Source organism: Larus michahellis, chromosome 4 (assembly GCF_964199755.1).
Source record: "Larus michahellis chromosome 4, bLarMic1.1, whole genome shotgun sequence".
NCBI classification, from domain to species: Eukaryota; Metazoa; Chordata; class Aves; order Charadriiformes; family Laridae; genus Larus; species Larus michahellis.
Genome location: NC_133899.1, coordinates 39399965 through 39427026, shown reverse-complemented (window position 1 = coordinate 39427026; position 27062 = coordinate 39399965). Strand labels below are relative to the sequence as shown.

Sequence of the window (27062 nt, the reverse complement as noted above, 5' to 3'; positions counted from 1 at the left end):
CTGTGGGGTTTTTTTAATTGGCATGGTAGATTTTATAAGACACATTTTTGTCACTTTGTGCCTTAGTGAATTTCGCTTGTTACTTGGGCATTAATAAAATATTAATAGGGTGACCTACTGCTAGCTGGAGAGGCAAAACAGGTTTTCACATTTCACTGTCTTTTTATTCTAATGTAAATAATTAATAAAATAAAAATAAAACCTCTTACATACTCCAGAATAGAAACTGTTGCTTTTATTCACATTTCTGTTGGATCAACCACCCTGCCAATGAACAGTAATGTTTTAAAAGTTTCTTCATAAATCATAAAAAGGAACGGTTGATCCACTTTGATGACAGGAGGCACTGTGAAGGCGGTTATTTCTGACCCACTTGCTGCTGTGGCCTCCGTTCCTTCTTCATCCACTTCAATTACTGCCTTTTGGACAACCTGAAATGCAATGCAGCAATTAAATATGTGACAGAAATAAATACAAATATGTAAATAAATATAAATAAACAGTTCTGAGCATAGGCCTCACTTAGAGATTTTCTTCTTGCAGCTGGTAGCATGAAGTGACCATTGCATTTGTGTGGTGCTCCTTGTTGACACCTAGCTAAAGGGAGAGTTTCTCAAAAGTGGGAGGTGGGTTTTCATCAGTCACAGACACTGGCTGGGTATGTCACCCACAGTTGATTTTGTGAAATCTTAGGCAAATGCACCAATCCTGGCTTTTTTCCTGTATATTTCTAATCCGTACATGTGGTAGCATAGAGTGAGTATGTACAGCAACGAGGTGCAATCCTGGACTGGTTTGAGGACCTTCCCTTCCCCCTGAAATCGCAACCTGGCAGGATCTGATCCCTTTTTGTTCTTTCAGCCTGTGTGTACCTCTGAGTACTTCTGTATTGGTGAACTGCTTAGTCAGCTATTGCATTCCCAACTCTCCAATTCCTAATTCTAGGAATGACTAATGTGAAGACAGTTGAAAGACTTCACCAGCGTTGAGCTCTCTGCTAAATATTCTTAAATAACGAAGTTGGTTATCATGATTCACAGGCACAGGATGCTCCTCTGGCACTTTGTAGCTGATGCACGTATTGCTTCTAGTATCAGTTAGCAGCTACTATTCAAGTGTGATTTTTCCATAACACAGTAGAGTTAACTGCGGAGAATCAGCATGAAGTAGCTGTGTGATCAAGAGGAAGGGAAAAAAGTGCTGCGGATCCTTGAAAGTGAGACAGTTTATACCAAACTGAAAATCTCTGCAATTTTATCTGTTAAATATTTATTCTTAGGATGTTAATGTTTTCCCAGAAAGGTTATTTTGTTAAGCCAGCAAAATTTTGAAAAACTGTAGTTCAGGGGCTCGAGTTTTTGAAACTTAGATCAAAGTGTTTATCATACCAGCTATTAACAGTTTTGGCAAATCACAAAAGCTTCTGTAAGGGTTTGGTGTGTGGACACTTGTAATAGCAGCTCCAGCAGCTTAGAAGGATTCTTTCTGGTTGGGTACAAATACCTGAAGTGAGGTTGCAAATAAGATGGAGCCAGGCTCTTTTCAGTGGTGCCCAGTGACAGGACCAGAGGTGATGGGCACAAACTGAAACACAGGAGGTTCCCTCTGAACGTGAGGAAACACTTTTTCACTGTGAGGGTGATGGAGCACTGGCACAGGGTGTCCAGGGAGCTTGTGGAGTCTCTATCCTTGGAGATATTCAAAAGCTGTCTGGGCATGGTCCTGGGCAACCAGCTCTAGGTGGCCCTGCTTGAGCAGGGGGGTTGGACCAGATGACATCCAGAGGTCCCTTCCAACCTCAACCCATCTGTGATTCTGTGACGTCTCTCCCAGAGTTATGGTCCTAGGTTATTAATGCTATACATCCCCAAGTAGTTGCATTATATAAATTCCTTACATAGGTTTAAAAAACTGTTTTTAAATCCTGTATCAAATTAATCTCATTTGAGTCTGTTTTCCTCAACTGTTTATCAATCCAGCTTGTTGCAGAAATTTTGTTGCATTTTCTCTAATGTATAAATTTGCATTTAGTATTAATCGCATTTCATCTTGCTCACACTGCAGTTCTTGAGTTCACCAGTTTCTCTGTGTGGTATCTTTTTTATCTTCTTTCTTTTACCATACCTCTTCATTCTCTGTCATCAACAAGTTGTCTTTTGTATAGACTAGCTGTTTCTTCTTCGTGGGACATCTCTGGTCACGGAGACCTGTTCCTTCTTGATATTGGTGTGGTGTCTTCCATTCTTTTCTGCTTCTCGTTTTGCCTCTGTTTTCTGCCAGTCATCTGAAAATCATCTTTGCTCTCCCTTAAATAGCGGTACCGAGTTGTCTTCTCCTCCTCTTTTTCTATGGAGCTGTGTTCCTCTCTTCTTGGCTGTTCCCCACCGTTACCTTTGCCTGTTTAAGTGATGATCTTTGAAAGTTTCAGTGTATGAAGTGGAACATTGGTATGGGTCAGAGTGCAACTGTGTTGTGCTGAGGCTTTGCTGTGACATTCTGTTTTTTCTCTGCCAAGGTATGCAGAAGAAAAGGCAAGACTGCTTCAACTTCTCTTTCTCACTGTCACTTCTTGAGATTTTATTATTTGAGCTTTCTAAAGTTCTTTATTTTTAAGAAGAATACCTATTCCTGGACTGTGTGTGAGGGATTCCCTCTCTAGGTTTCCTGCCTTGCTCTGGCTTTTGCCATTTAACTCTCATTTCCAGTGCTTTTCTTGTCCATAGTTTTTGTTTAATTGTGCTCCTTCCCCCCCAACTATATTCTTGAGGCAGAGCTTTCCTCTAGGAAAAGCTTTCCTCCTCCTTATCTCAAGATAAGCTAGCTTCGGAAGGTGTTCAGCACATGTGAAGTGTGACCGCCCCTTACTTCTACACACTTCATACTTGAATGATGCAGAGGAGGTCCTTTCCTATTTAGTGTCCCTGTAAGTGTCTCTATATACATAAAGAGAGACTATATATAGTTGCTCGGCTGCGCCCTTTATATACTATTATAATCCAAATAGCAAATAATTTTAGAAGGCTTACCTGTGAAACTGCTACATATCCTTCATCTGTGAGATGACTAAGATCTGCTGTACGTGTAAAGAGATTTTTAATTCCAAGAGCATGAAGCAATTTCTTCATTTTATATTTTTGTTCTAGTTTGAACTTTGGAAATGAAATGTCCACTTTTCTGTTGGAAAAAAAAAATCAATGCAGACTTGGACTATGTAGTAGATCACTTGACTGTTGAAATGCATGCTACTCAGGAATTAAGCTTTACACGTTAAAAAGAAGAGACAAGAACTAAAGAGTCTCTGCAGAAGTTTCGGTTGGCAGAATATCCTCTCTGACCTGTTGACTGCCAAAGATTCTAGAAATCATTTCCTTCTCTGTGTAAAATCCACCAGCATTTCCAGTGCCCTGATACCAGGCTGACACATGAATTTACTGACCAGTGGAAAGAATTGTCATTTCAGGAATTGCATTTCACAGGAATAACTTGGGTTTACGTTTTCATACTCTGTGTTTCCACTGGTAGGAAAGATTTCATAAATACACTGCATATCTAGATTTATTGTGCACTTCGCCTGGCAGTGTGAAATTTACAGGGAGAGAATGGAAGGTGTAAGGAAGAATTTGGAAAGACTGGATTGCCTGTGCCCTTAGAGAGACATTTCTAACTGAGACAAGCCACAGAGATGTCATCTCAGAGTAGAAACTTTCATATGGGCTGTGGGTTAGCCATTAAAGGACCTCTACTTTGTAGATACCTAATGCCACAGAGACACCAGCGTGTGAACAGGGTTAGGAAGGCTAGCTAATCTTTATTGTGCTTTTGTTGCTTTGCTGCAAGACATAAAAGACATTAAGGTCAATGGATGTCAACGCAATACCTTGCCTTCATGTTTGCAAGCCAGGATTCCACAAGCTCTGTAGTCAGGTGGTCTTCAAGTGACATGTAATCTCCCTCCTTTTCTGGGATGGCAATCAGCATGTGGGCTTTCCCTTTGTAGGGTAACTTTATCACAGTGCATCTTAAGTTCTCATCAAAAGTTGAATTAACTTTATCTGACTTAAACATCATGGGTACCTTTACGTTTCTGTATTTGTTTATGTGGAAAGTCTCCATTTCTGTGAATTTGGAATTAAATGGGTAGACCCACTTGCCTGAGGAAAGAAAGAAAAAAATAATTATGTGGATTCAGACTTGTTCAGAAACCCTTAAAAAAAAGTATAGGATATTTTCTGTGTCTAGTTGAAGTGGATGTCAGTTGTGTCTGGGATAAGTGGATGGCAATTGCTGTATGTTTAGTGTATGTGCTTTAAATTTTTTTTACAGCAGGAAAAGGAAGTGATCGACAAAATAAACTCCTTCATTTGCAGGAAAGAAGGGAAAATTTTTTCCAAGGTTGATTAGCTGCCAGTCAAGTTGAGAACTGATAACCTTTTTGTTTATTGAATGTCATATGAGCATCCATCTTTTATTAACATATTAATTTATCTGAAATTCTCTACCAGCTGTTCAACATCCTGTTTTTAAATTAATTACACAATCTTTTGGATGGGGATTCAGCAGTGCACTGACTTGTAAGGTGCACTGGAATGTGATCTCTTCCGTACTAATGATTCTGATCTCTACTGTTACTTTCAATTGTAGCCAGAGCCATTTATCTCTTTTCTCTGATTTTCTGCCAGAGAGGGTAAACCTTGGCATTGGACAAACTGCACTTTTGTAAATACGGAAGAATAAAGTTAGTCCATAGGAAGGCTGTATGGAAGAGGGGTAGTTTTCTTTGTTCTCATGTGTGCACTTATTTTAGTGGGGTTTCCATGGATGACATCTGTTGAGGGATTTGGACTTTGGAGTAGTGGCTGTGACTGTGGGTTCTCTGCACAGCATTCATCTCGTCCCCTTAGTTGCCCTAGTTCTTTGTCTTTGCATTTTACTTAACCATGTGTCTCTGCCTTCTGTACGGCTGTTTCAGAGTAAAGGGTGGGCCCTGGCTCCCTGTCATTGCCAGGACCTCCTTTTGGAGACCCTAATCTATCTTCTAAGCTGGTGGTCAGAAAGACCCCAGCCACAGGAAAATGAGCATAAGATATTTGTCAGTAGAGGACCCATCACAGCTAATTCTTTCCCGCTCCCTGTAAGGTAATGTGATGGGGTAGTTTGTTTCCTCTGGGGTGAAAGATTCTTCACTGAAATAGAGAAATTATTTTTTTTTCATGGTTTTGTGTACTATGTAAAATCAGTCAATGATTTTATGCCCTACTGGGCATATCCAACATTCAAAAGACTATCACAATTAAGGCTTTTTCATTTTAATTGCTGAAAGAAAATTAAACATCCTTTTTAGTCATAAGGAGGGATCATTCGGAGACAGATTGAGATAGGTTGGTGCAGGACTTCATGTTCTATGGAGACTCCGTTGTATGGAAGAAAGCACAGAAGAATTTGGTTGCCTTTCATGAAAAATCATTTCCTGTTAAATAAACCTAATAGAAGAAAGTAAATCTAGATAGAGATGTAGAGAAAACAGGACATCTGAATTAATTTAAACTTCCCCTAATGTAGCTGAAGTTAGAGTCTTGATTCTTCTAATAAATAATCATTTTGCAAAATAAAAACAACAATTACCTTTGAAGATGATGTAGTCCACAAGCAACAGTTTATTATGGCGGTCAAGCTCTTCAAACAGCTGTGGGATTTTTCCTTTGGTCCTTTTGTTAATGTTTTGATTTATTACAGATTTTGCCTGTGTAAAGTTTTGAAAGTCCACTCTCAGGAATTCCATATCAAAGTACTGCTTAGATAAATTGAGGAAAGACTCCCTGAGTCTGAAGTCCATTTGGATAAAAGAAAGAGTACCTTGCACAAGGAGAAGTTCTTCATTCATTGTGATGTTATCTTTCAGTTGTTTAAACAAAGCTGGCAGATGATGGCGATCCATTCTGTCCTTCAAAGCATGGAGGTTTAGACTTTTTACTATTTGTCTGTGTGTTTCCCCTTTGGCTGCCAGCATATAAGCAGTCATGAGAGCTGATACAGAAAGGGGAGAGATGATTACATTGTTATCATGTGTCATTGCAATTTTTCTGTAGAGGTTAAATCCAAAATTTGCAGTCTTTTCAGTAAAGTTGTAAAGAGTGAAGTCTTCGAGACCTCGCTCTTCAAAAGGCTTGGAGGTATTTTTATGATAATGCCACTCTTCAGAAATATTGACATTTTTATTTCTTTCCATTAAATTATTCTCTTTTTCATTCTTTGGACTTTTAGATTTGATGCCAGCCTTGCTGATTTCAACACAAATTTCACTTAAGAGAAGTAGGTAAATTCCTGTTTTCATGTTGACATCCAGTAGAGCTCTTTTTTTTTCTAGTAAAGAAAACAGAGAAATAAGAAAAAAAAAAAAACAAAACGGAATTAATTTTTAGTTTGTTCATCTATTTGCAATGCAAAAGGTCATAGATGTGGCAAGGTGGTCTTTCTGCGTCTTCAGTGTATATACCCTAAACTTAAGATCTGGTTCCTATCTGAAAGGTCAAATTTAGATCAGTGAAAGAGAGAGGTTTCCAACATCATGAAGTGCATCCAGAAGAAGTATCATCATCTTCTGGTATTGGTGATTCACGTCAGAAGCATTTCACTGATTTTCCCTTGCTAACTTGTAATTCCTTTACAAAATCCGAAATTTCAAGTATGACATGCAGCTCAAAAGATGAAAAATCAGCTTGTTGGACCTGTGTCGCAGCTTTCGCTCCTGTGAAATTGATTTCATCTATAAGCACAAGAATTCTAGGCAGCATGTGATGGAAATGACATTTTCCCTGGAGAGCTCTAATGCAGACTAATCCTAGCAAATTTGGATGGTGACCTACTAAAAGCTGAGAGACTTGTAGCTCCCTTTCTGCACTTCATTGGCACTGGTGGGTGGATTGTGTTCTCCACGGTACGTGTCTTAATCATGGTTACCATTCCTATTGGATCCATCCTTTCCTGGATAAGGGTAGTGGCCTGACAGTTACCATCCCTTCTGTAGAAATGTTAACCCTTAATATTTGTTACCTTACATGTTTTATATTAGTGGCATACTGTTTCAACAAGATTCAACTCCTTAGGGGGAAAAAAACACTTGGGAAGCACAAAAAGTGTCTGATTTTCTAGTACGATAAATGCCAACCTAGAAAACAATCTGGTTTTGACAGTGAGAGAGTATTATATTAAAAATTGTCTTTTTAAAACACACTTAAATACCTGTTTGTTCTCCACAAAAATCAAAGTACAGCCACTAGGTTTTGTTCCAGAAATGGTAACTTTGAAGAACCATGCAGAAAAATATATATGTATGTAAATATTTTTAAAATATTTCAGACGTGACTCAGAGAATGCTGGAGTTCTACAGTGCAGATCACTTTTACAAACTTTGAAAAATGGAGTCTTGCCACGCCAAACTTATGCCTTGTTTTCCTGGGAAGTTTTTTTAGAAGGATGTATTTATCTGGTTATGTAGAAAATTAAAATCAGACAAAACCAGTCTGTCTTTAAGAGATTGCTTTAAGCCAAACTCACCAGAATAAATCAGGATTAACACCACTCACACACGGATTGCACAAAGCTGGTCTAAGTCAAGGCAGACTCTGTGCCTATGGGATTTTTACACATTCATTCTTCTAACCACATAAAACACCCAGTTTTGAAATAGGTAGCCATGGCATAACAGGGAACCACACAGTAACGACACCTAGGCAAGGTGAGCTATTTGCACATATGGGAAGGAAAACAAAAGATCCAAATGCTAATGTGGCACCAGTAGCTCTTTGTCAAGCAACTGTTCTTTCAGGGATACCATTATCGAAAGGTTGTTGTGCTCAAAGAAACCCAGTCAGTGCTTTTATACTTTATCTTGCCCTTTGGTTCACTTACAGAAAAGTTAATTTGGGGAAAAAGTGAGACACAGTGCAGTTTTTAATGGTATCTGTAATCATACTTTTTCCCAGTCAGCTCTTCCCTTGCTACGTTGTGTTCGTAGGTTGTTGGAGAGCCGGGCTTCAGATAATCTCATGACAAGTATAAAAATCCACCTATCTATTTCATTTTTAGTATTGATAAGACATCTGGAGCTTAGTATAGAAGCAGTAGGTGAAGCATTTCTATAAATGTGAAGGGAGTGTACTGATGTGACCCTGGAGAAGCAGGAATGATTTAGACGTAGGAAGTTTTTGCCAATGAACCTGATCAGCACTCCACTGCCAAAAACAGCTTCAGAAAGAAGGTCAAAGTTCTGTGAAAACTTAGATACATATTGTTAAGACATGCCAGATTTTGTATGCAACATACACAGCAGCGGTCAAGGAGACGTTATGGCTACGGTGTTTGAATCCCTAGGGTAACATCCTAATATATGGCTGCATTGAGAGAGCCAGTCTCTAGCTCAGCAAGAGAACAAGGCTGAAGTTCTGACATCGGTATCTGTAGAGAGCTAGGTGTTGCAGCTGCTAATGTATTTCTGTCGAGAGCCTGCTGTCTACTGTTCTTTCTAGCAAGTCGATGTGAAATTTCTGTGTTACTGCCCATACTGACCAAGCCCTGAAAAGATTATGGGGCCCAGGACTGCAAATACAATGTCGTTGTGAGGAGTTCTTGCCTTTCCTCATTTCATTTCACTTCGCATCCTTCTGCTATAGCTTGCTTGTTACTCCATTCAGCTCATTCTCCTGATCATGTGCCATAGGATTCCCTGTTCTTTTATACTTCAGTGTCCAGCAAATGGTGAAGGTTTGTCAGTGCCATCTCCTCCCTGAAAATGCCATCTTTCAGTGACAAATAGCACAAGGATGAAACAGTTGTTCTGTGCTTAAAAAGACAAGTTGTGATTTCTGAGCAAAGTTGATAAAGGTCTCTTCGTCTGTCCAACAAAAGGTTTGGAGAGAACTGGACGCATTTTACAGAAGGCCTCAGGCAAACTTTAGTGTCAGACATTGCTTGTGTAAATTTGCACATGCGAACGCGGTTTTCAAGCATAAAGTGAAAATATGCTTATCATTCATCTTTCCATCAAAGCAATATATGAATTTCTCTCCCATACAGCAGTGTTGAATTGCACCTTATGGAAAAATCCTGAATGGCCATAATCCTTGGAGACACCTTTTCCCATTGTAAATTAAACAGGATGTTCAAGACCACCGAGCCTGCACAGAATCCTTTTGTATAGCAGTGGCATGCGAATGGATAAACGAGATGAAAAGATGGATTATATGGCCCATCATTAAAGTAGTAAGTGATTCAAGAATCTAGAAAACACATGGCAACTATTAACTACTCCTTTTAAGTTAAGGATCTGTAACAGCAAATTACGGTCATTGTATAATTTGTGATTTGGCATATGGGAAAGCTGGTTTTATTTGATTGCCGTTGATTCAGAGTTCAGCTGAATTTCACAGTTGCCTGATTCAGGCTGTGGGAGTTAGTCCTGAAAAGGTATGTTGATGTGAGTACTGAGACATTTGGGTGCCAAGTCACAGGGTGTTTTTGGCACTCAGGTGGTGTGCTATTTTCTTTTGAGATAATAGGTCACGTTCTGTACTTGGTGCAACACAGATGGGCTGTAATGACTTAATCGGGAGGCAGTGAAATCCCTGAATGTTATGCCTCCTCTCAAATGCGTGGCAGCCAGGGAACAGAGCAAAATATGCAGTGCACTGTGGTTCTGAATATTTTTTCTTTATTTGTCTTTCCTATTAACTCTTGTTTTGTTTTGAATGAGATTCCCAGTGTCTGGATTCTGCAGGACTGGAATAGAGAAGGGGATGACTTCAGCTCCTGCCTTGCTGGCTAAATGGTTTTGTCTGATTTTCTGCAGGGTTGGGATGCTTATTCTCCCCTGACAGACTGCAAGCTGTGCTGCTAAGAGCTATTACAGCAACTGCAAGGCGTTTCTGCTCCTTATGTAGTGACCCACTTCTGTGGGAAGTAACATAGGCACCGAGGTACCATCCTGACGTGATGCTGTGCCTGCCCCGGCAGCAAAGGAGGAGGTCCTTTCCCCTGGGAGCCATCCCTGCTTCAAAGAACTATCCTGCAGGGTCAGCTCTAGCATAGGGATGGGGATTGGAAAATTTTGCTTTTGATTGTATTCAGTCACAGAGAAAGGGCTTTCTGCAACAGCAGCAGTCCCTCTGAAAGAGCACCAGGCCTAACTGCTCACTAGACACTGCAGAGCACCAGCTCTTCCCCCTCCTTTCTGGGGACAGTGCAATTCCTGTGCTGACAGCATTGCGTTCCACGGACGTCACTGTTGCGTCTCTCTCTCAGAGGTCTGGGACAGTGCTTGGCTCAGGCAGGCCACCAGATTCACCCCGGGAGATAGGAAGTGACTGGATGGGGAAAGCAGGAGTTGCCCTCCAGAGGGCTCTGCCTTCCTGACCCGGGTGGGTTTCAGACTGAAAGGACAAGGCAAACAGGCACATCCCAGACCACATCATTCAGTGCTCGAGAAGAGTCCTGCATTCACAGGCAAACACAAATGCTACTGGCTCGGGTGTTATGAGCGTCACAGAAATAAGAACCTCACAGTTGCCCTAAGCATTCACTGCAAATTTGAGATTGCAAAAATGGAAGTTAACATTACAGCAGTTGTATCATTCACTTTTAGTAACAATTAGAAATAAAGCATGCCCTCTAGGACTAGGGAAAACAGTTCTGGAAACAATAAGGTGATATTTTTGCACATTTTAGGCTTGTATTTTTACACCTGAGTGAAGCTTATTGCGAATTTCAGAGCTCAGTTTATGCATAGAATAGACAGTTAATTAATAAACATATAAGTGTTAGAACAAAGTGAATATTCCTTCCATTTTAAGAACTTTTTTTGTCTAGTAGTCTCAGATGCATTTTTCTTCTGAAGGCATTAGAGCAAGAGAAAAATAAAATATATTAGAATGCTGATTATAGATCTAGAACCATTTAAAACATCACATCTAGAAAATAGCTGATAAATATATATAATTATGTATATATAAAAAGATATAATAATCCTTCCCTTTAGAATCTAAATGCTTTACATAAATCTTGTCTTACCTATTAGGTAGCTCCTCTGTTACTTTTCTCAATCAACTATGTTGAAAAATGAGATGAAGGTGTCTGTCCCATATAGAAGTTTTTCAACAAATATTTGCTCTTCCAAAGAGTGAAAATCTGGTTTTGTCTGTTATTAATTAACTGCTTTATAAACACTGCGTGTTGCGTTTCCCATAAATGGCATAATGAAGGAGGGTTTTATTCCAGTAAGTAAGTTATATCTTTCATGAAAAACAAGAGAACAGTAAACTCTGCATCCAGCCCTTCAGCACCCCGGCAGGATTTGGCCCCACACATCCCATTGCCCATGAGAATTATTTTACAGGCAGTCTGTGAGCTACTCGGTGGTGGAAGCAGTATCCAACCCTGCCTAAATACCCCCTTTCATAAAAGAATAGGTCACTGTTCACTGAGGCGGGGCGGAACACGAGGGAGGGAGGGAGCAGGTACAGAGCATTTGTGGGGGTGTTGTCAGCTCCCTCCCCCTCCAATTTGGCCATTCCTTTTCGAGGAGACACCACGGCTCCGCTCCCTGTTTCGAGAGCATGCCAGCTATTCAGTGACACATCAGTATGCCCAAATTAACTGACTGATAAGCCCATAGTGATGTTTCTCCTTGGGGGAAGCTGATAGTAAAATGTTGTACAGAGCTATGAGAAATAAGAATTAACATTTTTAAACTTTCAGTTGGTCTTGCTTGGACAGATTTGACAGCCTTGTTTTGGGTCGTGAGCATTATTAGTTGGGCAAGGCACATTCTTTAAGGCGGATAGTTTACTCAGCAATTTCTGTAGCGTGGGCATGAGCTAAACTCTCCACTATTTCGATCATTGGCCTAATTCCAAATAAAGTATAAATATGGAACCCCTTATCTTCCCCTCATGCTCCTAAATTACTTTACTTTTTAAAATACTACCAATTTCATTCTGATTTGAATTGTACAAGAAAAAGAATTTTGCCTTAGAACTTGAGGTAAGGGGCCTAGTCTCTATTTTTCAACTGAACTGAAAAAAAATTATTATTCTCAGTCTAGCGTAAGCATTGTCAGAGGAATGGATGAAATTTTAGAAAGCTCATAAAGGGCTTGGGCATTCAGAACTCAATGCAAAAAGGCTTTTTTTTGTTGTTGATGAGTATTACTTCTATAGAATTGACATCAGTGTTTGACTACTTAGTGCAAGATTTGCTTAGGAAGTGCTTAAGACCGGAACGTAGCGCCTCCATGGCCAAACCAGGTTTGCGTCCACGTTGCAGGGACACATTACTGGAGGACAGTTGTGGGAGAGTTGCACTGAAGTTCAATGGAGACATGAAGAGTCAGAGGCCCTAATTACCTAAATTCTTCCTTGGTTTAAATTTTTTTAAAATATTCTTTCTAATCCCTGTCATAATGTGCCTCAAGTGTAGATATTGTGTTAAAGAACACAGGGACATAAGATGGAGTTACTCAATTAAGGCCCTGTCCTAACATGACATGGCCTAATCCCTAAGCGTAAAAAGCTCAGCTGTGGGTGCCCCAGTGACTCCAGAACTTCAGTTCTCTGTCCACCTAACTGGGTATTTTTTTTTCACTTCCTAGTCTATATTTGTTTCTGGTTAATTCAGTTGGATTTGAAATTCAAATTTCTTCTCATTACATGGAAGAAATTTGCATCTGATGTGGTCGAACAGAGCTGCATTGCTGCGATGTGCTCCTGAATCTGTGTGTCTTCTGGAGAGTGTGGTACTGTGGTTGTGGCCCAAGAAGACAATACAAAGAAAGCCCGATTCATACAAAACCATACCCAGTTTTTGTGCTCAGCAAAATTAGCATTGTTATTAACAATGATAATAGCAACCAAGCATCTTCCTAGCCCTCGCTCCAGGACCCTGAGATGCATGGTCACCTCTGGAAGCCCAGCCTCAGTTAAGATGCAACGATATTGATATTTAATATTCAAAAGCTGAAGTCTTGTGTATAGATGGTAGTGAAAAGCAGGGTTTGAAGAAGTATTAAGGTCTTTAAATCTCTCTGGTAAATCTTCTCTGGACCGAAAAAACACATCAATCCCGTGTTAGCTGGAAGAAGGAGGCTACTGTGAGATGTATTGGTTGTGTACAGAGATCTGAGGGAATTGTCCTCCTCTCTAGTTACGAAGCCCTTGCTAGTTTTTCATGCTGGGTGACACCTTGCTGAGAGTATCTTCCACACACTATTGGGAGTAACATATTCCTCCCACCAACTACTATTTATATTGTCAGTCGCCCCTCAGATTCAACAGAGCTTTCTGAGCAGTAAAACAGCATATGGGTAACACCCTGCCAAACTATACATATTTGCAGATTGATTTACTGGGAGAGGATTGCCGGTGTGTCACAGTGGCAAAATTGCACTTTTCCGCAGTTTAAGACAAAACCACCCCTGAGAGTAGAACAAGCAAGGGCAATACACGTGTATTGGTGCCCAGTTGCATCTCTGCTGGGAGCTTGTGCCAGCACAGTGCTGAGGCTGGGCAATGGGCGACTGTTATGTCAGCAGTTGAGCTAAAGACCGTCTGTTCTCTAATAGACAAGTTTTTTTGGATGCACATACAACTCTGCAAAACTTGGCAGTAGTTACGCGGTCCAGGTTCTCACCAATCTGTTTGTCAAAGGCCCCGTGACTCTTGAGTACCTGGGGGTAGACACTGCAGAGGCAGGCTCAGCTGCTTGTTCCAAATATTCAGAGCATTTCTGAATAATTATAAGCCCCTTTCATTCTTTTACAGTTCTTCTTGGGCTGGCAACACCTCTGCTTCAGTGGCTGCTTTTCCTCTTACTTACTTTCCTCAGTTTGGTTTAGGAAACCTTCAGTGACTGTGGAGCAACCAGTCATCTTAATATTTGGTTTGTTTTGGGCTTAGGTTCCCTGTGCTAACTGTGGTTCCTTCCAGTTACAAGCTCCTTGGTACAGCCATAGTGTTTGCTTAGGTAATGCCCCTGTTTCACATGCCGTGCCCCATTTTAGCAACGTTTGTGACTCGACCACAGCTGAGCTTCGAAGTGGGCTATGAGGTGTGATGGGCATGACTGCAGTACCAAGAGATTGGGTTCCAGGAAGGAAACTGGTGGTTTAATTAAGGGTATCCGTACCAGGTTCCCAGTAAGAGAATTTTTGGAACTGTTTCTTGCCTTGCTCAAACAAGGTAGTAACCAGGTAGATACGTTTCACTCAAGGCCCTGCAAATTTCTGTCCCCAGCAAGTGGCCACCCACTTGGTTTCTCAAGGGCAGACACGGTATTTACACCTTGTCTTGATGGAGCTAGTTGAGATCAGTTAGAAATACTGTTCAGGCTGGAATCTCATGAGAAGAATTAAGGTAAAAAGTGTTAATTTAGGACAATATTTGGGCTGAATGTGATCTAACCTCTTCCACATTTCGTAGACTAAACAAAATACCAGTGTACCAGGAGTAGGGCAGGAGATACATAGAGATGATTTCCAAGGATCTATATTTCTTCTGAAGCTTGACTGTGAAATGACTTGTAACACATAAACTAAGATACTCTAACAGTGATAAAACAGCTCTTTATACAGTCTCTTGAACACACTTAGTTTGTCAACGAGATGATTCATCAAGGTGGCTGCTGCTTCTCCCACTCAAAGAATGCACACTGTAATTGAAATCAGCTGGATGCAAACACCCTGATGGCTCCATACCTACACTGTTTATAAGCCCGACCCGTATTGTGGAGAACTGGGTCTATGCAGTTGTTTGTATGGGAGGATTCCTGGAGTGAAAGCATCTTTGGAAAGTATGTATTTCTGCCTCTCATGTGGGGTGGGATGGGTGCGTTACTGTACAGGATGGACAAAGCAGTAAAGCTGTAGTATTTCATAATGTAGGGCTGAAGTATCTCCTTTATATTTTCATTTTCACAGTCAAGTGCTGTCTAATTGTCCTTGATCACCCAAATAAAATTATAATTGGCTGTTAATATGACATCTTGCTATGGAAGCTTTTCTAAGAAATGCAGAAATGACGAAACACTGTACTAGTGTGTCCAGAGAAGTACTCTCAATTTTCAGTAACAGGTAAAACAATCATCCATGAGGTATGATGGAAGTAGCATGAATCCTGGTTTATTCCAGGGGATGGAGTAAATGACCTTTTAAAGTCATCCCAGCCTTGTTTCCTGTGATTCTGTGACTCGCAGCAAAGGAAAACTTTCATTCTCCATATCTTATTTGCCCCACATTTTTACATATGAGAACTCTGGGTGGTTGGTGTTTGTCTAGTCCCTGTGGAGCCAGCAGGTGTCATCAGAACCTTTATTTCTCTGATGGGAAGCAGGATAATTTTGTGTGTTTGGACATCTCCCCTTCCTGTGCCTTACTGAGTTTGTACCGTGAGGCAGGACTTAGGCAGGCAGGAGACACAAACTTAAACAACTGGCACTGGAAGATACTTCTGTTCTCCTGGGAGGGCATCTCAAAAGTTTCTCCAGTAGATGTGAAATTCAAGTGCATTTCTATTTTAAATCCCTGAAAAAAATCAACTTTAAAGGCAGGAATTACGAAGTGTCTAGGAGACTGGTATGTCGAAGGGGAAGAAAACTAACTATTGCATCTTCAAAGTGGTAGAAAATATTGACATCAATGATCTGATCACCTGAACTTGGAATATGATGCATTTTCCCCCTAATCCTTACCCAGATTCCATGTTTACATGCACTGCGCATGCATCTCCTTACTGCTACAATAATCGCATTCCAGTGACTTTCAGTCTTTGACTGTCTGGCCTGAAGCAATTACCTGATGTAATGGAGAAATCTCTGCACTTTGGCCTCTCCAAAAGACAAGCAAAAGATGTCCTCCTGCACTTGTGGAATGTGCTGAGGTTTACAAAGTACCGAATGAGTGCAGGTTAGGGTTGGGTTGGGTTGGTTGGTTGGGTTATTTTCCATTTCAACATGGATATGAATACAGTAACCTGCTAGAGGTCAGGTACCAATTCCCATGGCTTGAGCATGGGCTCCCTGTAGGCTGCGTGTGGTGGGTACTCAAAAACAATTCTTCTTCCTAGGGAAAGTATCTGTCTACCTGTCTGTGCTTTCACAAAGTATTTAAGTAAGGGTTAGTTTTCCTACGGGACTCGGTGTCTTTGTTTGAACTGCTTCAGTACTTCACCTGGTCTTCAGTGAGACAAGTCAGAATCTGTGTGCGTCTGTGCATTTCTGCATGCTGGTCTTGGGATTTTTAATCTTGAGATTTTTAAAGACAATATCTGAGTTTGCCTGAAAACAATACAACTAAAGTGAGGAAGCAAACAAGGGCAGATAAACAAATCTTTAAGAAGACATGATTGTTTTCTTCAATCACCATATGAAGCTGTCATATGGCAGCAGCATACTTCTTGTGAGTTTGAGTTAAAAGGATAATAAATTACATGCTGCTACATAGAAGAGACATCCATAATGATCAGTCTCAAATGCAAGGCCAGAGACACTGGATACCTATGTCTATCACTTGATTTCATATATATATAATATTAATTTTCAAGAAACAGACATATTACACTAAAAAGCCACTATCAGTTGAAAATTTGTAACTAATATTTCCATTGTTTCTTTCTCATAACAAAAAATATTTAGACAGTGAAACAGTTAAAAGGACAGCAAACTGGGTCCATGAGCTGTCTGGGGGCTCAGATATGGTTTTCTTTATGTTTCATAAGAATATTGCATTTAATATGTGGGCAGTGCCAGATGTGAGGTGTTAATTATTCATTTCCTTGATTTAAGCACTAATGTCACTTAGCAACCTTACTCATCTTTGAAATGGAACTTTTGAAGGATGCACATACGTTGCTAGTGAGAGTAACATTTATATTAGAAAAATGATTTGGGAAATGGAGTAAAGGCGTGAATCTCTTTTACTCCTGACGGGAACTAGGTGAAAAGTTCATAGTTCTTTTGAGAGGTTTCCTTTAGACCACTGCAGCATTTGGTTGCTCTTCCCAGTTCCTGATATTTTCTGGCTTAAGTGCCATCCAGCTTTGCAAACGTGACTCAGTGAATCTTCAGCTTTTTTTTTTTTTTAAGGGAATTGAGGTTATACTTTCTCTGCCTCATTTTCTCTCTCTTGCCTTCTCTCCATTCCATTTTATAGATTTTGAAAGTATTCTCTTTTGGCATCCAATCTGACAAAATGATAAAGTTCTGAAACACACCGAATTCATACAAATTTCATGCAGTTGAATGACCTGACCTAGGACAGAGACGCTTTTACAGCCTGCACTGTGGGAGGAGCTGATGAGCTAGACATCAGAGAATCCACACCAGAGCAGCGGTGGAAGCCGGGTTTCACTGACTCTGTAGGCCAGATAACTATTTATATGTACCAAAAAAAGTGCATAGGTTTGCTTTCGGGTATTTATTTTGATGCCTGCAAGTTAGGCCCATCAGTGTGTTGAAGATAGATGAAACCTTAATACTCATTTGCAGTATAACAGAGAGTAGTGAGGGGTGTTCATGCTGAGCAGTTTTTATATAAATATCCACACCTAGATTGTGATGGGACAGCTGGAAGGAGGGGAGAAGAAAAGGAAGTCAGTCAAGGTAGCAGGAACCTGGGACTTTATCAACCAGTGCTCGGAAACAGTAACGGTCCTTGGAGATACTCACAACGTGGCCCAAGATTTCATCAATCCTTGAAGCATAACTGGGCATTCAAGCTCTGTTACTTGGCAAGTGACAGCATTTTGCCCCGTGGTTGCCCCCCCTGGCTGTGCAGTCTCTTTGGATGCTGACTCACTTGGAGTAAAAGTTGTGTTCCCACAGGATATGGACCATGGGGCAGCCTAAAGCACTTTTGCTGTTAGGGCCTCTGAAGATTCAGCTGTAGGTTAGCCTTGCTTTTCTGTCCTACAGCCATAAGCACAATATCAGCACTGCTCTATATCCCTTTTCTTGGAAAGTTTCTCGGTGTCCTACAGTCAGGATTTTGTGCCAAACTGAAACATTTAAAAGCCTGTAATACACTGTATTATATATTCTTTTAGAGAGTGGTGTCTCCAGTGTGGGAGCAGTCTTCAGACACTTCCCGGGTCTGTGGCCAGATCAGAATAAGTCACTGAACACATCGAAGACATCCTTCTTACCTCCCAGAAAGCCTCATCTAGCATCTTCAGTTGTTCCTTCTTAGTCATTTTTGATTGAAAGCACCTATTTTCCTCCCTATATAATGAAACAATTTTTGGATCCCACTGAAGTCACTCCATGCTAAATGATAGTAGCCTTGGTCAGTGTCTGATTATAGATTGAATATGAGATTTCTGCATCATATAATTTGCCTTTGATGGGGGTGTTCATTTTTCTTTGTGGCATTGTAATAAGCATGGAAGCATTTGCATTGACAGGAGGTTTAAATTACAATTCACCAGCCATCCTTCTTCAGTGAGCAGTGGTGTCTTCAAGTTCCAGTCATTGTCCTTCTAAAGGACGGCCAATCCTGTGGTCAGACTTCTTGTCAGCCAACATTTCTATTTAGTAGAAGATAAACATAGGGTGAATATGATATTTCAACTACATTTTATTGAGCGAGTGGCTATATTTGCTCTCTCTGACCAACAGGAAAACAAGTGTTCCTGTGAACACCAATGCAGTAATAGCATGAAATTGAGGACTCTGTATCAAGAGCTTGAGAACAGACTTTAGTCTTTAGCATGATGGTTCATACACTTGCCACCCAAACTCCTATCTTCAGCTTGACCTTAGTTATCTTCTAGCTTAGGCCCATGATATCCATAATGCACACTGGAAGATCTAAGCTTGGACACAAAGATGTTCTGCAGTCCCTTTCTATAGTAAGAATATAGTCATTGGGCCTCTTTTGATACTTGTGGTAGGTCAGACCCAGTGATGATCCACCTTGTCTGTACTCCATACAGGCTTGTCTTTGCTTCTGATGCGTTCCAGACGTCAGGTCTCAGCTCTTTCTTAGACTTGTGTATATATGAGTAATGTGGACCGTATGTGACAATGTGCTCAGATGCTCAGGCTCCTGCAATTGTATACCAGAGCAAATTGTTCTTCTCAGGTAATGTGTAACATGATGGGCCACAGAAAGAGAGTCATCTACAGCAGACACATTGGAAGCACTAAAGAGAACGTGAAAAATAGAGAACTGATGTTTTTCATCTGAAGAAAGAAGTCTATAAGTTACAGACCGTTACAATAATAAAGATAGGAAAATTAATAGTCTTTTCAGTGTGGGTATGTTTTATCATTGTATTAGTAAAATTTAACTGCCATAGGGCTGTCTGCATGAGGAAATAATGCAGTGGAACTATGATGGGAAGATGTTGCTATCCTAAATCCTTGTTTGGACTTTCATTCCAGCATAAGAGTGACTTCTTGGTTCAGCTTGAACTCTTTGCCATGTGACAAATTTAAAAGGATATCTTATACCAGAACAAAAGGGCCACGGAAATGATCAGAGGGCTGGAGCACCTCTCCTGTGAAGACAGGCTGAGAGAGTTGGCGTTGTTCAGTCTGGAGAAGAGAAGGCTCTGGGGAGACCTTATAGTGGCCTTCTGGTATCTGAAGGGGGCTACAGGAAAGCTGGGGAGTAACTTTTTACGAGAGCATGTAGTGATAGGACGAGGGGTAATGGCTTCAAACTGAAAGAGGGTAGATTTACATTAGATATTAGGAAGAAACTTTTCACTGTGAGGGTGATGAGCCCCTGGCCCAGGTTGCCCAGAGAAGTTGTGGCTGCCCCATCCCTGAAGTGTTCAAGGTCAGGCTGGACGGGGCTTTGAGCAGCCTGGTCTAGTGGGAGGGTCCCTGCCCAGGGCAGGGGGGTTGGAACTAGATGATCTTTAAGGTCCCTTCCAACCCAAACCATTCCATGGTTCTATGATTCTATTCTATGACAAGTTTTGGTACAGAACATTTTCACTCTAGAGCTATATTGCTTTAAACTAATCCTTTAGATCATAGCAGAACCACCTTCTTGTGTGTGTACAATTTTAATGTGAAGGTGGATTTATTCATCGAATATAATTTTTGGAAATCAATGCAACTTTTTCTGCCTTTTTGACCAAAATTCAGTATGTGAAGCTTTGCAAAACTCACAGCTTCCACTGCTAGCTGGCACCACAGGGGCAGATATATTGCCCACCCTGTGTCTGTGTGACTCCCACACTTACCTGACTTACAGAGCAGCTCTTACCCCAGGCGTGCCCAGACCGGCCATGGTGTGATGGGTTTTGAGTTCTCACTGGGAGCTGAGCCAGCGCGAGACCCCCCGTAGGAGCAATTATACCGGTACCGCTGTGCTTATAGCAGTACAGCTCGTGCTGCTCCGGGGAAGTGGCATAAACAGTCTCCGCATGAAGCAGTTGTATAATGACATAACTGTATTACTTCACTGAGCAGGCTGTGGGTTTTACTGTCCTTGCCCAGGCAAGGACCAATTTAGTAATTAATTATGCACATGCTGCAGCTTATGTTGGTAACAGCATGTCTAGTTCAAGTAGATGCGATAGATGCAGGTGTTGAGGCCAGTCTGCAGCGTGATGCTGAAAGCCTGCGAGCAGACGAGCTCTAACAGATGAGGCTGCAAAAGCAAAAGCTGAAGCCAGGCTGGAAATTTGGTCCTAAGCACTCATGAAATGTAAATGCCTCTTCCCTTTTTCAGTTCTGCTGGAAAGAAAAATAAGCTGTGCAGTGGAGTCCTTGCCCGAAGTTTAAAACCAAGCAATAGGGCATGGGGGTGGAAGAAGTGTGCAAAGTCAGCATGCTCGCTGCAATGCAAACACGAGGGTTATCTTAAATTTACCCTGAGAGACTGGAAAATAAAGGTAGAAGCTAGCAAAGCATTTTCGCATAGAATCTCCACTGTGCATTGAGTGTCTGAGCCACAATCTCCTGTAGAGTCATTTGGATTACTTATAATAACAGTGGTTAACACTTTTGTGACCCCAAAACATAGAAGAGAGATGGGTGGGTGTGTGTGCACGTGCATATGCGTTTGTGTGAATGCATCTGTAGGAAAGAAATGACACTGAACATAGGTAAATGCTAGGACATCAAGCAAAGAGGTGGAGAGCTGGCAGGACCTGGGCTGTGTCCCTTTGCCCGTGAGCCAGGGTCTGCCCTGGAATGGTGGCAAATTGCAGATGGGGGGAAGGAAGCTGAGCAGGAGTCATGGCTTGGTGGACGCATTTGAGCTGGGGAGAAAGTTCTGTTATAAGGTGATATCATCACAGTCTCCCAGTAATCTCAAAAACGTCCAGATTTTGTGCTACCTTGTCATACGGTGTTGGTCACTTCCTCGTCTGCAGGGGGGGTGAGACTCGCCTCGTCTTGAAGCACTTAACGAGTCACTGAGATATGTCCTGTGTTGGTAAACGTGGCCTGCATTGGTTACGATACAATATGCACAGCAGGCAGAACTGAGCTGAAACACAATGTGCTGCCTGTTTGGAAGTGTCTGTTTTTGATTCTGCAATGATACGGTGATCCCATTTGTCATATCCTAAAAATGTGGGGTTTGCTCGCATCAGGTTAAAGGGGAACATTTGGAAGCTGGTATTTCTTCTGCAGGGGAGATCACGCCTCCGAATGCGGCAGCAAACACACTTATACTCCTGACCTCAGACTTCCAGCTTCATGGAAGTCTCTCCTTTCCCTGCTGTTCCCTTCTGTGCTACCCGTGGAAGGACAGCACAGGCAGGGGCATGGGGCAGGTGGCACCGGCGGTCTTGCATCACAGCCCGTGTCTCTCCGCTTGGCAGTCAGGCTGGGAGCCGCAACCCCCCGGCTCCTTCCACCCGAGCTCCTGTTTATCCTCAGCCCCTGCCGTAGGGATGCTCCCAGTTGCTCGACCCAGGTGGCCTCGCACGTAGCCAGGCTTGGCCTCGGTGCCATCAGTCCTGATGGCCATGGGCAGAAGCAGACTGAGCTAAGGTCCCGTGCTGACCAGAGAGGCTGAGCTTTTCTGCGGACGCCAAGTTAAACACACGAAGAAAAACGTGTATGAGATCTGCCTGTTTGGGAAGGTTCTGCTGGCTTCCCTGGCCCATGCTGCACGGTGGGCTATGTGGGATGGTGTCACCCTCGCTGGCCGGCGTGGCAGGCTGAGCTCAGTTCCGCTGCAAAGCCACTCCAGAAGTGTATCTTTTCCACTCACTGTATGAGGAACTCAGAATATGTTCTGAGAATATATGAGAAATAATATGAGAAATTGCTAAAGCTTCTGTTAATGTTTTGGATGTTGTACAAATATTAAGTCATGCTAGACTTTTACCTGTGGCCAAACATGTTATGTTAGTTAAAGTTATCTCCCCTGCTTTGAAGCCAGCTATTTCAACACACTAGGTGGTCTGATAATCTCTCAGCTGCTTCATTTAACAGGTAAATAGCTTCTTGTGTAAAAAACCGTAGCAAACCCAGGGATATAAAGTAATGGATAGAACCAGATTGAGCTGTAACACAAGTTCAAATACTCAGGTTGCCCGGAGAGCGATCGCAAACGCAATCAGACTTTCACGCTGGTCTCCTGCAAGCAATAACCCACACCACCACGTTGGCACCTGCCTGCAACGAGCTGTCCTTAAAAATGCAGGCTATCCTCAGTGCCCCAACAGCAACAAAGCAGTTTAGAGGCTGGGTGCCCTGGAAGAGGTGCTTTTGACACACGTGAATGAGCACACGGGGCTTTTGGCGCAGCAACTTCTGGGTAGCTGCCACAGGACAGTCGCTGTCATTTATAGCTGGGAAGATTTGTTTTTAAATAGTTTTTCCATGTAACCATGAAGAAAGCAACCTCCTAGAGTTTTTTTTTGCTGTGATTTCAGCTCCTCTCAGTGAGCTGCTCTCCCTTGTCAGTGAGTAGAGGCATCTAATCTGTAGCTGACTGGCTCAGTAACTGCAGATAAGACAGAATAAATAATGATGAAATCTCATTTCTTATGGCTATCTGGGGGAGGGGAGAGCGGGGGGAAGGTGCTTTTGGTCAAGTTGCTAAATACCTGGTGACTGAATAACAGTGTATCAGTGTATCAGATAAGATAAAAGGAGTCATACTGATGCCTGTTGGACTGCCTTCTTCCATTCCCAGACTAATGAAGCCGTTTGAAATACTGTCCATGGGACAGGTCTCCTCTGACCACCTCAACAGAGCAGAGGGGAGCGTGTTAGCCCTGGAGTGGTCACCCAGGAGGTCCCTGGGGTGTGGGTCACAGCCTCCTGCCTGGGGGTGTCCCCTTGCGCTCAGAGAGAGTGGGGGCAGTCAGGGTCTCCTCTCTGCAGCCGCCCAGGTCTTCTTCCTCCATGACGTGGCCAACCCTGTCCCAGCCTTCCCCTACGGTCTTGCCGCCCAGCTGTGGGGAAGAGCTGGAAATCCTGTGGTCCGACACGCGGTGGGGGGGCTCGATGGGAGGGTAGACCAGGCAAAGGTCCTTGGAGGAGGATGGGGACGTGGCTGCCAGCCAGGGCTGTCTCCTTGTCTCGAATCCCTCTTCCTCCTCTTGCAGTGACTTTTGTCTTTTGTCCCATAAAGGTCCACAAGGTTTTAAGTGCTCGGCTGCTGGCAGAGTTCATTGACTTGACTGCAAAGGGATGGTTTTTGGGGGGATGTTTTCTTTCCAAAACATCAGTGTTTTGTGCCATCAGCACAAAGGGAGAAGGGACCTCTGGGAAACTGGTATCACACTGTGAAGCTGATTTTGTGCTACAGCACTGCCTTTTGAGTAAACCAATAATGTTTGGAGCTCCTGCTCCAAATGCCACAAAAGCTGGCATCCAGGGCAGATTTACCATTCCCTTTCTGGACCCAGAATATGGCCACATGTTCTTCTGCTCCCCTTCCCTTCTCAGTAAGCTCCAGGATCATCCTTCCCACGGCTGAGGCACTACCTGCACCGTGTTCTCTGCTTCCCCATGGGCACTGGCATCCTCTGACTTACTGCTGAAATGAGGATTTTGGCGCCTGGGGCTGCTCACCTTCTGCCTTCCCCTTTTGCCAAACACGAGTTGGATGGGTCTGTTGTCACTGATACATCACTGCATGTGGTATGTCAGCCCTTCAGGTGTCGCTTGGCAGAGGGAAGAGGGCATATAAGGGATAGGACAAGGGGCAGTGGTTTTAAACTAGAGCAGGGTAGGTTTAGATTAGACATTAGGAAGAAGTTCTCCACAATGAGGGTGGTGAGACACTGGAACAGGCTGACCAGAGAGGTGGTGGAGGCCCCATCCCTGGAGACATTCAAGGCCAGGCTGGATGAGGCTCTGAGCAACCTGATCTCGTTAAAGATGTCCCTGCTGACTGCAGGGGGGTTGAACTAGATGACCTTTAAACGTCCCTTCTAACCCAACACATTCTATGATTCTAACAGAAACTATAGACAGTCATGGGGTAGCAGATGCTGGTGCCTCCGTGTTGAAAGCTCCCATTTTTCCCAGCCCTGGGGTTCTTGCGTGGTATCTTGGACATCCTGCAGTAATTATGATGACAGAGAGGAAGTCATGCTTGTTCACATCTGTGGCCTGCAGTCTCAGGCAGGGGGGCACTATATTTTCTGGCAGTACTGTCTCTTCTTGAAGGGCCAGGGCTCTGGTCATGCTCCTCCTTCAGATCCACTCATTTCAGGGATCACCTTGTGCCATATGGGATCTTTTCATATTGCATATAGGAAGCAAGAAAGCAGTAAAGCTAGTCTGTCCTTTGGCTCTGGCCAGGTGTGCTGGGGACTCACTTCCTGATATTACCAATTTTTTTGCATGCAAGTAACAGAGTAGGTGGCTTGAATTCTCACCAGTTTCTTATACTCAAAATCCTGTTATGGTGAAAAAACCCATGCCTTGTATGCAAAGATGAGAACTTACCAGTAGTATATTTAAGATCTTAACAGTCTTACCCAAGAATTATTAGTCTGGTTACAATACTAAGACTTACAGCTCCGGTTTTGTATAGTTAAAAGTAATACACACAAACTTCTTAGTATCTTTCCCATTCTCTGGTGTCGTGCTCACCCTTTCTCTGCCCCACTGGTTCCTCAGATCGACGGCTTCAGCCCAAAGGGAAGGGGATGGCAGGACGGCCGCATCCCGCACCCTTGCTGGGAGGAGTAGGAGGGTGGTGGGTGCAACCTCTGTGCTCTGGGGTCTGCTCGTGGTCATTTTTATACATTTGCTCACATGCTCTGCCCCTTGCTCTTTCTTCATTGGTTCACAGCTCCACATTACACCTGAGTTTACTACCTGTGCTGTGTTTTACATACAATGGGTACTCAATCTCGGTTCTCCTAGTTATCCCCCAAACTGGTTTTACCCAGCTCCCAAGGCTGCAATCCTGTGATGACCAGTAACTGAGCGCTGGTGATGAGCTGTTTATGGCCCTGGGGCCTCCAGTATCATCCTGTGCCTGCACTCTCAAGTCCCCTGCTGTCATCCTGCCACGCCTTTACTCCTTCATTTTTCATTCCAGGGCCATAAACACTTCACTCTGTGCAGAATAACTACTTGTTCTTAATATCTCCTAGTTACAGAAATATCTAAATGTATAACAATATGTAAATGTTGCACCATACAATCGTGTAAAGCTAAGGAAAAAATTAAACGAATTAGGTAATGGCACCTGATTGCTGGATAATTACTGTTACAAACAAAGGAGCTAAACCAAAACCCCAGGCAGGCCAGGCCAGGTCCAAGCAAAGCCTGGAAAGTGTGGAGACCCGAGGCCCGCACTGTTAGTTTAACACAAAGCAGGTAGCTGTGTTACAAGCAACAGCACTGCTGTATTTGCAAGGCTAACGGCTCTGCTGACCCACGTCTGTCTTCACGCTGAACCAGAGCTATCAGATTGCACTTCCCTGAAGTGTAAATGGGGAGTTTCTCCCTTGACTCCTCTTTGTAGGGGAGCTGAAGGAAGTGGGGCAGGAAGTGAGGGGAGTTTTTCTTCCCTTCCTCCAGGTACAGCCTTCGATGATGGTGAGAAAAGAGAAAAATGTACCCCAAAAACGTCCTTCAAGAAACCATGTGTGAGCTGGGGAGGCTATTGCAGTCTTGGGACACGGTACTTATGATAGAATCATGGAATAGTTCCAACCCCCTGCCCTGGCAGGGGGGACTAGTGGGAACTAGACCAGGTCACTCAAAGCCCCATCCAGCCTGGCCTTGAACACCTCCAGGGATGGGGCAGCCACAGCTTCCCTGGGCAACCTGGGCCAGTGTCTCACCACCCTCATAGTGAAAAATTTCTTCCTAATATCTCATCTAAATCTCCCCTCTTTCAGTTTGAAGCCATTACCCCTCGTCCTGTTACTACAGGCTCTTGTTAAAAGTCCCTCCCCATCTTTCCTGTAGCCCCCTTCAGATACTGGAAGGGGCTATAAGGTCTCCCCAAAGCATTCTCTTCTCCAGACTGAGCAACCCCAATTCCCTCAGCCTGTCTTCATAAGAGAGGTGCTCCAGCCCTCTGATCATCTTCATGGTCTCCTCTGGACCTGCTCCAACAGGTCCGTGTCCTTCTTATGTTGGGGGCTCCAGAGCTGAATGCAGTACTCCAGGTGGGGTCTCACCAGAGTGGAGTAGAGGGGCAGAATCACCTCCCTCAACCAGATGACCATGCTGCTTTTGATGCGGACCAGGCTGTGGTTGGCTTTCTGGGCTGTGAGCGCACACTGCAGGGTCATGTTGAGCTTCTCACCAACCAACACCCCTAAGTCCTTGGAACACTTGGAGGCTGTTGGGCTGCAGTCAATGGCATGGCCCTGGTACAGTCAATGAAACAGGGCTTTCTGTCTGGCCAGGGGACAACTAGGTCACCCAAACCTGGGATCACGACAAGTCCAGCTGTGAGTCCTGTCCTCACGTTCATTAGCTGTGTCAGCTGTGTCAACAGCTAACAAACCTGGTCATTAATTGCTCCCAAGATGCACCTCAGGCTTGTTTGTATCCATGCATTGCCCATTGCACCGAGTGGGAATGGCTCAGTGGCCTGACGCCCTGTCTTTCTGCCCAGCCTTCCCCAC

General features: G+C 43.0%; 1 protein-coding gene across 1 annotated transcript; it reads right to left on the bottom strand.

The window, feature by feature from the left end:
* Positions 1–210: 210 nt before the first annotated feature.
* Positions 211–11480, bottom strand: SERPINA10 (serpin family A member 10). Its single transcript, XM_074584126.1, has 5 exons — positions 11062–11480; positions 5623–6360; positions 3878–4151; positions 3027–3174; positions 211–431 (listed from the first exon to the last, which is right to left on the bottom strand). Exons 2-5 carry the CDS (start codon positions 6329–6331, stop codon positions 240–242), a joined length of 1323 nt encoding a protein of 440 aa, XP_074440227.1. The 5' UTR covers positions 6332–6360; positions 11062–11480; the 3' UTR covers positions 211–239.
* Positions 11481–27062: the final 15582 nt, after the last annotated feature.